This window comes from Hetaerina americana, unplaced genomic scaffold (assembly GCF_022747635.1).
Source record: "Hetaerina americana unplaced genomic scaffold, ioHetAmer1.1.p SCAF_13, whole genome shotgun sequence".
NCBI classification, from domain to species: Eukaryota; Metazoa; Arthropoda; class Insecta; order Odonata; family Calopterygidae; genus Hetaerina; species Hetaerina americana.
Genome location: NW_027286403.1, coordinates 3,184,009 through 3,199,934, shown reverse-complemented (window position 1 = coordinate 3,199,934; position 15,926 = coordinate 3,184,009). Strand labels below are relative to the sequence as shown.

At 36.8% G+C, this 15,926-nt stretch overlaps 1 protein-coding gene across 3 annotated transcripts in view; it reads right to left on the bottom strand.

The window, feature by feature from the left end:
• Positions 1-15,926, bottom strand: part of EMC1 (ER membrane protein complex subunit 1) — a 60,261-nt gene that overhangs the window by 22,821 nt on the left and 21,514 nt on the right. For 2 of the 3 annotated variants that reach the window (XM_071583148.1, XM_071583146.1), the window contains 5 exons: positions 12,997-13,186; positions 9,707-9,823; positions 6,619-6,657; positions 4,559-4,576; positions 940-1,118 (listed from right to left, as the gene is read on the bottom strand). In XM_071583148.1, coding sequence (XP_071439249.1) covers positions 940-1,118; positions 4,559-4,576; positions 6,619-6,657; positions 9,707-9,823; positions 12,997-13,186 — 543 coding nt within the window. The remainder of the gene's footprint in view (positions 1-939; positions 1,119-4,558; positions 4,577-6,618; positions 6,658-9,706; positions 9,824-12,996; positions 13,187-15,926) is intronic. The other variant, XM_071583147.1, reaches the window with a different exon arrangement.

Here is a 15,926-nt window from a genome sequence, read left to right as displayed (position 1 = left end):
AACTGCATCAAACCAACAGATGATTGTCACTTTCAAGTTTTATCACTATTCTTCATTACTGATTTTTAAAAAGGACAATAACTTTTATTCTTTGACATAGAATAACATATATAACTTCGCCATAGAATGATCCATCTGGTAAAATGCACAAAAAAGGATTGGTATGATAATTAAAATCAATATTGAAAAAATAATAAGACATTAGTGTATATTTTTATTAAGCTCCGGAGAATAACATGCTACCCACTCATTTAAAGTGCAATCCTGTCTGAAATTTCAGAAAAATAGGCCTAACAAATGTCGTGTCACATCATAAATAACTATGTGGAATGGTTTCTTCACAGTTTTGCATTTTTTATAACAATATTGTTAATTGTATGAATTGATTTCCGTAAGGAAACAATGGCATTGGAATTGATAGTCAAAATTTGAGATTCAGGACCCGAATTGGCATTGTTTAAATTAAGAAATGGACCCATCATTAAAATTCAGGGGTAGAATAAATAGTGTGCCTCATTTCATGAATAATGAAATGAAACTCCCAGATATATAAGCCTGGAATCATCATATTAGAATACAGACATTCTCTTGTGTCCAAGGTGTCACCTCAAAGAAAGTACCCTTCACAAGTCAATTATAGATTGTCTATGAAGCTGCAAGGGACAACAAAAATAAAATGATGATTATGTGGTCCTCCTTTTCTTATTCTCTTTACTGGAGCTAGTTAGACTAAGAACTATAAAAAATAAAAAATCATTATTAAAAAACAGCTTCTTCAGAACAGAAAATGATGTGGATTTAGAATTACACTTGTCTTCATGGTCCACAACTGTTGAGTAAAAATCAAGATTCTACCACAGTAAAACTGTTTTCTCCAATATTTCATAAATCATATATTTTTATTCTGTGAATGAAAATGCTATTCATTGATATATTTACCTTTCCAGTGGCTGATGCAGCAACAATCATGCGATGTAAACCAAAACCATCCCTTACTGGTCCAGTTCTGGGTCCACCCGTAACAGGATCTTCCACTCCAAGAACTTTCATTACAAGAGCTCGCACTTGCAGCGCTTGACTACTCAGACGACGCCATAGCATCCCCATAAATCCAGTTGCTTAAGAGAAAAATTACACTAAATTATTGAAAATCCAAATATGATACACATTTAAACGAGTATCAAACACGAATGAAAACAGCAGCAGGGTGAATAAAAACACAGAGGGTTAATCTCTAATTTCATTCTTCATGACATAATATAAATGCACAATTTAGGACAAAAAAGAGGATTATTGAATGCATACGCTGACAGCCATTTTAAGCATCATTACATACACATAAATCTAAACTGGTATTTGCTATGGATGTAAAAAGATTAGTTATCATCAATTTTGTGATTCAAATCAGTCACAATTTATAGGAAATGAATTATGCATGAAAAGATGACCCAAAATCAGGATCATCATGACTATAAGCTTCCTTTCAGCCATAATTTATACACAAAAAAACTTATGCAACTGCTATGTTTGTTCATAATATCAAATTATGAAATCATGTGGTTGTAAAGGTTTCCATGGTGGCTTTCATATGACTTCTCAACCTGAAGATGAAGTCTTTCAGGTTGCTCCCACACAGATCAATTTTACTGGCATGTCAGGTTTGGGTAAACTGTCATCTAACAAAATGGATCAATTCAGGAGCAACCGAAAAAACTCTGAAGTCCAATGGAAATATGCACTCCACAATTAAAAAAAGCATTTTAAAGAGGATTAACAATGCTAACTACCCAGTGGCATCACACATGTAGCTATGTTAAAAATTCCAGCATTGACAATGAATAAATTTACTGCATAGATTTCATAGATTAAGTGATTGCAAAAATCTGATTAGTGTCATAATATCCCCAAGTCTCTGGTTCAATTTTGCAAGGCCATATAAGCAACTCTCCTCAACCTCACTTGGCATGAAATGATATTGAGAAATAATTACAAAAACTACAAATTGAGAAAGAAGAAATATCAAAATGAGTACATGAAGAATGCTCAGTGAAATCCAATCATAAAACTCCCTAACTTGTCCAGGTACACCCGAAAAATTTTCAAAATGCAAATGCTTTAATAAAATGCTGGCACGTGATACATATTTTTTTATTGGAATCAGCTTCCATAATACATTTTAACATCAGCAAAAATTGGGTTCACTTAAAATATAAGAGTAAGTGGTTTCTAGGAGTTCCCTTTGTATTGTTGACTGACATTCACATGACCTGACAGAAAAGTTTTGGCAGAAAAGAGAAAACAAGTAGGGAGATGAAATCTCTAAGAAAACTGAAACAGCTTCAATAGACAATCTTCATTTTCCCAGGCCTAAAATGGGACTGAACCATGAGCTTGACTCATACGAGGAATTAAGCCTATCTTGCTAGAAGCAGCTCGAGTTTTTCTTCCAGGGCTTCTGGGGATGTCATATGCTGACAAGCTTTAACTGAGTGGCTGAGTCTTGACTGAGTCTGCTGACTTATTTGAAGAACTCCAACGGTCATGCATTTGTCCTATCTAAACTCCATCTTTATATCCTCACTGCATTTTTGTTGGACCTCCATAAAGAGATGGAGTCATTTTGCAATGGAATCAGGCAGCTCAAAGTCATCCGTGTAAAAGAGATGGGTTGCCGCTTTCTTCACCCAAGTGGTGACCTTGTAGGGGAGGCCAGAATTTTGGCCTCAGCATACACCATGAAATTCACCACCCAGAGGTCAGAAGTCTTCTTCATTGCCTCACATATGTAGCCATGCATTAAGGAGAGATATTTCCCTCTGAGAAACCTTTAGGTGTATATTCCTCTCCTCAAACTTTGTCTCAGTCAAGGTTTTCATCTTCATCAATCCCACTCAAAAAGTCAATCGTGGCCTACCCTACTCCCAGTCTCACCAGTTTAGTTTTCCGTCTCACCATAGATGCTGCAATCATGTCAGGGGTTCGAGTGGCTGAACATTTAAGGGAAGGCTGTATGGCCAGCCGTATACCCCTATTGGTCCACAGTTAGGGGAGAGGTGTCTTCTCCTGAAGGTTAAGTGAAGTTGCACAGGTTATGCAGTGAGAGGAGTGAATATTAAGGATACATCTCACACCACAAGCAGTGCATCCTCACCACAGAGCCCCTGCCATTTGGCTAACGGCCTGCATGGCATGTGAGTAGGCCTCTCCTTAGTGCCTCTGTCCTTTCCAAGATTCCTTTTCAGATTTTCACATTCAACAAACACAGTCAGCTCTGCTAGCGCAATTTTTGAGAGGGGGGACGGTTGGGGGTAGCATTATTTGAATTATTCTTCATTACCAAGCATTCTGGATAAGAGAAGGTCAACCAATGTATGGCTATTCACCAATGGCTAGATGAAACCATTATCAAATCCACCATGGCATGGCATATAGTCAATACTTCTTACCCCATATTATTATTATAACGTCATCTAGTACAATTACATTTATAGGCAGCACAATGTCATTTTCCCCTTAAGAAATAACATTTCTTAGTTTGCTTTGTCCATAATTCTTAACCATTAAAATGAATTTTAGAATTATCATTTTTAATCCCTGAAGAAAACCTGAATTTCAAAGATATTCCCAAACCTTTCCCTGATTTTTCCAAGCCAATGCAATACCTGCCACATATATTTCCCTGTCAATGATCACAATGACAAAACTTATTTAAAATCACAAAATATGGAAGAAAAAAATTAATTTCTGATGAATCACTTTCTCGTCACATCCAAATATGCAATATGCACAGGCACATATTCTTCATAGAAATTTACTTTTACGTGAATTCCTTAACACCTCATGGAGATAAGATTTCATGGCACATAAAATGCAACTAGTTCATGGCATACAGGAAAATGCACTAAACTAAATCCTATTAGGACTAAGTTTCCAAAGCATAAAAATGGCAATCACCCTTTATGACCAGGTTTTATAATTCAGGGTTCATGCAAAATTATTGCACAATTGAAATCCTGACAAATTACATTTCCAAAGTCACAACTAGAATGTAATGAAACTCTGCTAAGAAGTATTCTACAGACCACAGGTAATGTACAATGCGGAAAAATCTTTTCTAACAACCTTTTCAGAGTTTGAAAATACGATATGGAAAATGGTACTGAGAAGCTAAGATTTGAAGGAGAACTTCCAATCACTTAAAGGAATATTATTTGAATACTTTTTAACAGAGATTCACTGAAGTATCATGCGTGGATAGCATATTCCAATCAAGAAACCAAAATTACATTATGCTGTAATTTTTTTAAATTGTGAAATTCATTGAGAGGAAAATTGTCAATCATACACACTGTCAAGTACACACAATTTCAATGAAGCCACAATGCACTTAACATTAACATTAAATTTTAATTTCCACAAAAACTCAGCTAATTCAAGTATGTTAACGTTTTCAAAAACATTTTTACAATAAATCATTTTTCAGTCTTCAACCCACATTCCAAAAAGGTGAACGAAGAGATCAAGCAAATTCTAACATACTGAAGAGGATTTTACTCACATGAAACTCCTAAGTCAGCTGTCAGCATGTCAGGAGATAAGAAAATTTCTCATTATTTTATAAATACTTCTACCAACCTAATTCAATGGAATGCCCACACATATACCAAGAGCTCAAAAAAGTCGTCTACATAGTGTTGACGACTTTTAAAAAGTCGTACACATTACGTTGTGTATATTGTGTATGTGACTGCCAAGATATTATATGGAATGTTTTCAAAAACAGCTGGAATATTAAAGAGCATCAGCATTTGCTTACTGAGATTAATGAAGATAAGGAATTGGGTCACAAAAGCATGGAATTGGATTTGGACAGTAATTTTGTAAAAAAATCCCAAAATACTGTCAGATGAATTTTATAAATATTTTATTAGTGTCTTCAATGCAGTGGAAATGCATTCAAAACATGTCATTTTATTATCATCCGAAAGAAAAAAATTAGATTGGCTACATGCCTTCATCCACCTGGACATGAGAGTATAAGCTAAATTAATTAAAGATATAACTGATAATATGGATTCAGTGTTTGCACATGTAAGTAATATAACTATTATATCAGGTGAATTTCCTGCCTCACTAAAGAAACTTGAGGTTACAACTTCATATTAGAAATGTGATAGACATCATATACAAAATTTTAGCCCAAATTCTCTTTGGTTTGTCTTTTCTGACATCCTCAAAAAGCTTGTAAAATATTGTCTCATAGAACTTTTAGCATTAATCAATTTTAATGCGAGAAAAATATGAAGGTAGTAATAATGGTTCCTAAGCTGTCTGGATGATCTTAGTGTATAGGAATAATTAATTCCTGAAGTGCATATAAATGTGTAAGTTCAGATATTCTCAAAGGTTCGGTGCCCATACCTATTTTATTCATATACCTTAATAAATATTTTTAAATTATTTTTTAACTAATTGTTTTTCATTTATCCGTAAATATTTGCTTACAATATTTGAAGATAAATATGTTGAGTGTGCTCTTAATTTATAATACATTCTATTTTCACCTCCTTATTCTTATAATTTTAATTACCAGCACATAAATAATATTTGAAAAGCTTGTAACCAATACGCAAGGTGATCACAACTCTAAAACCAATCAGCTATTCCATCAACTGTAGTGTGCCCTTTTGTTATGAAGTGACTTGCAATCAATCAACCAACTAGTGACTCCTTAAACAGTTTCTGAGTTTCGAGAAACATTTACAAGGCATTTTAATGAGTCAAGAGAGGTAAAAATAGCAAAATCTTACTACGATGATTCTACGAAACCAGACCCACAGGGATCAGCTCAAATGCTGGTTTGATAAGTGTATGTGAATCTCACATGGCACAATGCCCAATAAGGAATGTTGAATTCACCCATTTACATTTAGTGCATGAAAGTCGGTTCCTTTCATTGTGATGCCTGCAGTTTACCAGGAATACCTGGTACCCAAAAAATCACACAGTTTGGGTGAAACTGAGGGTATCCAGAGGCATCACATGGAATTTAAACTGAGGGCTGTAGTTAGTAACCCAGCACCCTAGCCAATGGACTGTAAAGGTTAGTAGAATGTATAAATGAAATGGCTTTAAATCTTCTTTTTCTAAATGGAAACCATGTAAAAATGGCAAGAAATTCTAATACTGACCATAGAATGAGTGGCAGATTTTCTATGGCACATGATTATGACCACATGACCAAAGGATTTGAATTTGCATACAAGTATGCAAATTCAAATATAAGATTGCCTAAATGTTTGAACAGTGAGAAAATCCCTAGCCTCTCCACGAAATTCACAAAACCTGGACTACAGAATATTTTATATCAATGCACATGGCACCAAATAATATTTTAAAAACAAATCATCTAATCTACTACAACCATAACAATATTCCTTTTTCTAAAACTTGAATAAAAATATTTCTAAGTAAAAATTTAGTTCAACAAAAAAAGAGAAAAATAATTACCACTAAAATGTAAGTTCAAGGTGTAAGGTTTTCTTAAAAGTACCACTGTAGAAATAGAATGTTTTCCAGTTTAAGTCACTGCCACCAAAAATATGATTGGATACTTACATTTTGCCTTATAGAAATGCTGCCGCTTGTTTAATGCGTCTGAAATAAAAAAAAACAATTCAGAAACACAATGTAAATCATCTGTAATAGAGGGGAGAATGTTTGGCAAACAAGTAAAGGGCAGGAACAGGATAGGGATTTTGGACGGCCTGAAGGGAAGAAGAAAAAACACAGAGATGAAGGACTTGATGTAGAGTAGGTTGCTGGATTGTTTTGTTAGGAGTCATAAAATATTTATTAGGTAGTTGTGTCGATCCAAAACCTACCTTAACCGGTAGATTACCTTATAATAATAATAAATAACGCTACTACATCAATTACATCTGAAATCAGTATCTCTAACATTAAGGTAGAATTTAACTGAAGGAGAAACTGCATAATTTATTTATCCCCAAAAATTTATACTTTTGGCAAGTACAAATTCTGCAAAAATACACACAGAACATTACCTGAGTGGTTTAGACTCCCTAATGCAAATATTAATTTGTTTCTACTAAGTAAAAAATGGAAATCTTAATTCATCCTGGCACGTGATCTCTCAGTAACTGGATATGGTAACTGGTGTGTACAGAAATGATCAAGTGATTGAGAAATGCGTGGCACTGGCATGTAAGATGCAGCAATGCCAAAATCATTTTAAATACTTGTATGAGGAGAAATTGTAATTTTTTTCTGATTTTGAAATAATACATGATGTTTGTTCAATAAATAATGGACATTTGAATTTTTTGGAAAGAATTTTACTTTAATCATATATATCGATGTCATCCCCTTCGAAGTAATCCCCATTAGATATTATACACTTCTGCCAGTGCTTTCTCCAAACCTCGAAACACTTCTGGAACTTGATCTTTAGTATTGCTTTAACTCTCTCGGCAAGGCTTTTTAATCTCATTTATGCGTGTAAAATGACAGCCCTATAAGGTTCTATTTATTTTTGGGAACAGCAAAAAGTTACACAGGTGGATCTCTATCTGGTGAATATGGAGGCTGGGACATCATTACAGCACTGTTTTGGGCCAAAAATTCACAAAAAAGCAGTGAGCAGTGTGTAAGCAGGTGCATTGTCGTACTTAACCCATGAATTGTTGCACCCCAAATATGGGTGTTGTTTCACATTGCTTCATGCAAATGGTGTTGAACCTGTAGTAGTAACATTGAGTAGCACTCTATATTAATCACTTGACCTTGTGCCAAGACCATATTCTATGTGGAATTATAAAATTCTAGTTACTTTTTAAACACAATTCTCATACGAGGGTCATCCGGAAAGTAGTACCCGTTCGTGCCGCATGAAGTGCTGACGACGCGAGTAGCCGCTGGACGAGGTCAGATAGCTTCAGTGGCTTGTCTGCCTTCTCTGAGCCAAGTTGCGTGACGCTAGCATTGCCTGTGTTGTTTCTGTGATTGTTTACAATGTTTAAAAAAATTGAGAACGCCGCCAGTTGTGAAGTGAGGGCAGTGATTAAATTCCTCAATGCAAGAAACGTTCGCCCATGTGATATTCATCGCCAATTAAAGGAGGTGTATGGAGACAATGTAATGGACGAGTCGTCTGTTCGGCGGTGGTGTCGCAACTTCAACATGGGGAGGGGGAACACACACGACGATGAGCGTTCGGGGAGACCGTCTGTCATTACAGACCAACTGGTGAGCTCAGTTGACGAATTCGTGAGGAACGATCGGCGCGTCACAATTGATGACATCTGTGAGCATTTTCCCAATGTTTCTCGAACAATTGTTCATGAAATTGTTAAACACCATCTGCATTATGCAAAAATTTGTGCAAGATGGGTCCCTCGCAAGCTTACAGATGAGCACAAAACCAAGCGTATGGCTGCAGCACTGACGTTTTTGGGACGTTATTCTGATGAAGGAGACTCTTTCTTGACTCGCATAATTACTGGTGACGAAACATGGGTTTGTTATGCATCACCTGAGAGTAAACGACAGTCAATGGAGTGGCATCATGCTCATTCATGCTTTTTGGCAGGAAAAAGATTTGACAGCGATGAAGAACTTAAAGAAGGAGTGACCCTGTATCTCAATGAGCTGGCGGCGAAGGACTATGCAGCAGGAATACAGAAACTTGTCACACGTTATGACAAATGCCTTAATTTGCTTGGAGATTATGTTGAGAAGTAGTTTAAAGTATCCTCTTTCAAATAAAATTTTTTATGTTTGTTAATATTTACTTTTGTCTTTTTATTTCACGAACGGGTACTACTTTCCGGATGACCCTCGTATATAAAAAGGTGATAAAACACCAAAACTCTTAACGTTAATACATCATTGACTGATCCACAGTTGTTGCTTGAATACAAGAAGAAAAAAATATTTTTATTGCGGGCCTCTCTTAAGAGTATCAATTATCTGAATGAATAAATGTCCTATTCAAGAATAGAATAAATAAATCTACAGAACTACAAGCGGAAATGCACCAGATCGATTCTTGGTTGACGGCGACTGAAGAGACCCTATAATTAGGCCAAACAAATGAAATAACTGAATTCTGGTTTACCCTAAGTCTCCTACTTACATATCATGGAACCCTTAAAGAGACCATACACTGAACCTAGATTAAACACACAGAATGAGAGAGGTAGGAATATAAATTTTGATATTTTTAGCAACATAGCATTAGTAAAATAAAAAATGATGATGCCCATACATGGGTATAAAATACTTCCCTATAATTGTCTTCAGAACTGAGGACTGAGTGATTAGATGGTTTGCACACTCATGAGGGTGTGAACCTTGAATTGATGTAGTTATAATTTGTACATGAAAAGAAGGACTTATAAATTGTATCTCCAGTATTAAATATCTTTGAGTATAAGCTGACAGAATTATTACTTTAACATATCAATGAAATCCTAAATGCGACTTATAGCCATATAACTAAATAATATGACTTTTTCTGGGTCAATAGTTCAACATATGACTAGTATATTTGCTGCTACAATTTAATTTAAATTGATAAGCGTAGAACAGAAAGATTTAAGATATCATTTCTCCTTTGAACGATAAGGGATCAAAATAACATGCTAAAACATTAACCATAAATTCAAGACAATAGTTTCCATACCTTCTTTGCTGTCAAAACTATTTTCAATCACCGCATCCATATCTGAAACAGGCAGTTCCAATATTTCCACCGAAACAATGGATGCCAGGGCTTCTTCACGAGACCAAATCATCCCTGCTGTTGAATCAGTGCCAAAAAGTGAAATGTTATTAATTAAGGAGGTAAAGTCTTGCAGTAAAAAACTTAATATATTTTTAAATGTAACATCATTTTGTGATCTGAAGAATCTGACTGGTTGCTGAAGAAACTTCATATAATCAGTGATGTCACCAGGTTTTAACACAGGGGAGACCAAGTACACAAGCAAGCTTCAATTCTTGGTCATGGGAATTTCATCTACTTGGAATATACACCCTTCCACCTTCTACACAAACCCCCAGTTCATCCTACCCAGAAGGGTAAACAGAACTGCTCTAAGGCAGGATGAAAGAGAGAGAGAACTGAGAGGAGAGTGCTAGGGGGAAGTGCGGGGTAGTATGGTGCCTGAGAGGGGAGAGATGATTGAAGAAAGGTGAGCCAATGGAGGGGCAGTCCGAGAGCCAGATCATTACAAATGAGTAGAGAAACCAGATGTGGGCCATATGGATTCTCGCCTTAACAATTTCACTTTCCAAAGCACTCTCCAAAAGAGCTTTGATTGTGCCGAGGAAAAGGCATTTGATAAAAGTTTGGCAGCAGGAGGTGGTGTGTGATGGGATAGGATAGGTTTATTGGAGAAGGTAGGGGATACGGTGGAAAGACGACAGTTCGTCATGCAGATAAAGAGAGAGGGGTAGCGTAATCAGCAGGAAAGTTATTTATTGAACAAAGAATGATTCAAGAAAATAATACATAGATGATCCATATCATAAAGATATTAGACCAGCAAGTTTAAACATGGATAGAACGTATATCATAGATGGGAATAGCTTAGACCAAAGCACACTTAATTGTGAAATAGAAAGAGCATTAAGGGAATCAAAATCAAATAAGACCAAAGGGGATAGATAAAATCTCTGCGAAACTATTTAAGAGTTGAGGAAAACGTGGAAGGTAGACTATTTTGGGCTGATCCAGACCCTTAGAAAATTCCATGAAACTGCGGGAGAGGCCGTGACAGTAACTATCAATGGAATCATCCACTAAACGTGCATTACACTCTGCAATTGTTACACTGTGATCCTTAGGATATCTGAGGGAGGAATTTGGATGGAAGATCTTGTTAAAATCAGTGTTAGTTCTCATTTCAAAAAAGGCAAAGGCAACTGTAGGGTAAGGGCTAACAAACAATAAATTGGATTATGCACTCAGCTATGGTAGTACTTGGGAAAATCAACACGAGGATGGAGAGGAGGGTAAATTACCAGTGAGGGGATGATCAGTTTGATTTCAGGAAAGATAAGAGGTACTTGTGATGCCTTAGCAGTAATGAGATCACTAATAGGGAGGAAAATTGAGCACAATCAAGATGTAGCCGTTTGTTTTGCAGTTTAGGTATTGTTTGAGTAAACTGGGTAGAATTAATGAATTTTGTGAAGAAGATAAGAATAGATAGAATGAGATGGGGCTTATACATAACCTGAACAAGTCTCAGGCAGCTCAGGCGCAAGTGGCAGATGGAGACTTTGGATGGGCACGGTTAGGAATATAAGTAAGACAGGGTGTCCAATATCACCCCTGCTTTTCAATGCTACCAGGAAGGAAATGATAAAAGTGGCATGGGAAGAAATGGAGATGAGAATGAAAGTTGGTAGGAATTCATAAAATCAGGTTAGGTTTGCCGATGACCAAGCTTTGGTTAATAATTTGCTGAGCAAATTAGAAAATCAATGTGAAATGTGTGGTTTGAGAATCAATATAAAGAAAACAAAGGTTATAAGGTTCTGAGAAGGAGTAAGGTTATGTTAAACGTTAATATAGGGGGGCAAAAACTAGAGCGCAAGGAATGTTTTGCCTACCTTGGTAGTACTTTGGGCTCTGAAGATCATGGCGAAAGGGGCAGAAGAACTGCATTGGGCAGAGAAGCTTATACAAGGAGGGAATCGGTAGCAGGGACTTTTAGTAAGAAAATTCACAACATATTAGTGATATTATGCAAACTTTGATATGATGCAGGGTTTTGGAGGGGTGGAAACCTGGTCGGTTTGATGAAACTTGGTCGGTGGAAAAGGTTTGAAGCTTTTGATATGCAGACTTGGAAAAGCTATAATGGATTGAAAGGAAAACAAATAAAGAATACAAGACATAATTTGGAAAAGAGAGGGCTGTTGTTGCAATCTGAAGAAAGCAGGAAAAAAGGATGCACAACATTTTGATGGACAACGAATTGTCAATAGTGCAAGAGAGAGGAGAACATTAGGCAAGAGAGGTCTCAGATAGGCATGTTGGACAAAATATAAGGGGGTAGAAGGTGTGACAAATCAAATAAGGGTTCATTATGGTGAAGGGTGTAAGGATGCCTTGTTAGAAAGGCAGAGGTATGTGTCCATCTGAAACCTACCTTAAATGGCAGGCTACCGAATAATAATAATAATCAATATGATTAAAAAAGGTTTCTTGTTTTGGAAATTGGCATTATAATGAGAATCACTCTTCAATGCATACTTACTCTCCAGAACTTTCACCAATTTGCATCAAAACTGAATGAATATGGAAGCAGCTGCGGTCTGCTGTCATAAAACTTCATCAGTGGTATGATACAGCATAAATGCAACATTAACTACTGGGATTCAAACCTCAAGGATTTATTTTATGGATTTGATTTGAACCTAGAATTCATGCATTTGATAGTCCAAAATTCTGACTCTCAATCCCAATCAAGGTATTCATGAGGGTTCATCGAATCTTTCTTTAAAGTGATTCACTAGTGGAATTTTGTACATTGAATTCTAACCCCCAGGTAGTTTGCTATTTATGCTTCATACTTGTACACCACTTCACAAGAGCACTTTGCAATATGAGTAGTTTATTCATGATAACCAAACCCCTAACCTCCAAAACAGAAAATACTATATACCTCCACCCTTGAAATTTGAAAAAGACTTTACCTAACAAAAACCAAATATAGACATTTTTATCAAATTACACGTGCTTATTCCATAATTTTAATATGTAGAAATTATAACTGTATCACCAAGTTAAAATTTATTGCACATCTTATTACTTAAGAATGGGAACATGGCAAATATCAAATTTCATTTGACTACTTTTGCACTCTTAATTAAATTACAATAACATATAGCTTTAGGTTTTCGTGGAATTGAAGAAATTGCTATAACAATTATGGCAAAATAGCTAACAAATGGCTTTACCAGATAGCTGATATAGCATGATGGTATGATCCTCAGAAGAGAGAAACAAAACGCAGGTCTTTACTTTGCCAGGCACACAGTATGATGCCTGAATGTTTACTTTCCCCACAGTAGCAGGTAACTGAAGTTCAGAAGCATACTCATTGATACTTTCACCAGTTTCCAGGATGTGTGCCGCAAGTCCAAGGCTCTAAAAAGATAATTTTATGATCTTTAATGAAAGTAAAATCATTGCAATATATAAGTGGTAATCAAACATGCAAAAATTGTCTAAAAAGGTGTCAAAGGCTTCACACACATGATGTAATTGCCTTAACCCACTCATCAGTACATGATCGCAGAAAAAAGTTCTAACATGTATGCATTGATTTTGCCATATATACCTTTACTGATATATTCCAGCACCTATCAGCAAATTAAAGTTGTACTTTGAAAAATTTATTATACTTCATATAAGAATTCACTACATCTAAATAAACAGTTCAATTATAGTTCATCCTAGTGTTAAATTTCCTTTAGCTAATAAATAGTAACAGTTTCACAAAAACTATTACTGATGAACAGGCATTCCCAAACAATACTTACTCCGTGCCATAAATGAAACTTCACTCAACTGCATACATATTATAAAGGGAATCTGGTAGGGACAATAAAACAAAACTACCAAGTCATGAAATCATTTATACCAATGATGCATTTCATAAATCTCAATTTTTTATTACCTTTTTAAAAATTCTTTAGTCTGGTTGAGTCAAGTACCACACCTGGTCGTATACAATTCTATACAGATTATGAACATCCAGAGAATATTTCCTGCAAGTGATTAGATGATGAATTAAAAAGAGTTTTTGGGTTCTTTCCACATTGATACATCCTGGAGAACTACAATTTTACTATCATTCCAGTCACACCTTCAGATTTTAAGTCATTCTTCAGACTTTTTGCCCTCTACATATGCTCTGGGGTATTCTGGGGTGTTCTCATTGGCCGTAGGTCAGCTTTGTAGTGATTCTTTGGTCAAAGATATCAGGAGTCTTGGCAATTCCTTTTGCCTCCTGCATCAGTCAAGGAATATAGTTAATCCCAAGACAATGACCTTGCATTCCTCGAAACTGATGTTGTGTCCGGGTGCAACTCAGGCATGCTCCGCATTGGCGGGAAGTAAGAAATGCTTCTTTTAAGTTTGATGGTCCTCAAATTTGCACTTGAGGGTTCTGGAAGACAGGCAATGTTTGATCTTCCTTAGAAGCACTTCACTTCATACGCACCTCTGTAAATATCTTTTGGGCATTGATCTTTTTTGGTTTGAAGAAGGTAAGTAATCTTCACGTCATTTTTAAATCTATTCACATTGCTGCCCTTGGCATCTTCTCAGAAGTGATGGCTACCCATGGGGCGAGTGAGTATGTCATTGCTGCCTCAACGTTCCCTTCCCTAGGGCCATATCACATTTCCCTTCTTCCTTCAAGGTCTTTCCAAAGTCAGCACCTGGCTGTATCCTTTCTGCGGGAGTGCACTTGGGAGATGATCTCTATCTCTCTGGCAGGGAATCTGCAAAAGAAATGGCATGTGCCCTGTGCTATACAGGACACATGCCATTTCATGCCACAGTCCTAACCCACAGCCCCTACCTTATTTTTTTGAAACGGACACTACACTTCATAACAACTAAATTGTGATCAAAGTCCGCATCCACTTCTGGGAAGCTGTGCAATTTGATCACACTGTTCCTAAACCTGTGCCTAAACAGAATATAATTTAACTGATACCTTTCCGAGTCACCTGGCATTTTCCATGTATACCTATGCCTTTTGTGGTGTCTAAACCCATATGTTGGTGAAGACTAACCCCTGTCTCCTGCAGAACTCAATTCGCAGTCATTCCTCGAGTCTAAACTGTAGTGTCCCACCTCATCACCATCTCTTCCTTTGCCTACTGTCGCATTCCAATCCCCCATCACCATCAAATGTTTTCCTACAGGAATACACGCGATGTCCTTTAACTGATCGTATACTCTATCGACTTCTTCCTCCGTATGATTGCTTTATGGCATGTATACATGAATAATGACCAAGTTTGTGGGTTCTACTTTTATTTCTACAAGTAATATTCTATCTGTTGCTCGCTCTATGTTGACTATGCTTCTTTCTACCATTTTATTCATAATTATGGCAACCCCTGTAATGCTCTCATCCCCTCCGCTATATATTCCGTCATAACTATCACTTCAGTAATCCCCGCTATCCTTCCATCTCACCTCGCACACACCTAAAATATCTTTATTTCTTCTTCCCGTCACTTGCTTAATAGATAAAGATCGCAGAAGACTTGCCTCTCCCACTGCCAGGCATGGCACTCGGCCAATTTGGCTGGGTCCAGGACTCATATTCTCTATACTGTTTATCATTATATTCTTGGGAATGATAATTGTGGTGGTCCCCCGTTGCCTTCCTTAATAGAGTTTATAACGTGTCACCATCAATCAATGGCCACCCCACCAGGGTCAGATGCCATTACAGCTGCCTCCCTGAGGAACAAATGGTGCGCAGGCTACCTATCATCTGGCTCCTGACCTTTGACCTATCTGGCATGGGTGACCCTACCAGGAGCAATTATCATTTCTCTTACCAGCACAGCTCTAGGGTTCATTGGAATGCACAAGCCCTTCCACCACCTCAAGATGGTAGTCAATGGGAGGGACATACAGCTTGGGCAACTGATTCTTTTTCCTGTGATGGTGATGAGATTTGGAATTCAAATAGCTGTCAGAGTGGATTATTTTCCGGTAGAATGTGTGATAAGCGGGCAGCCTATTTTTGGGAGACAAGGCCATCTAAGAAGGAATGTCTGTTGCTCAAATATTTTCTGCTTCTCCGCTTCCCATTGTTTCAGAAATTTAGACTTCCTTACTTTAATATTCCTGCTCCATG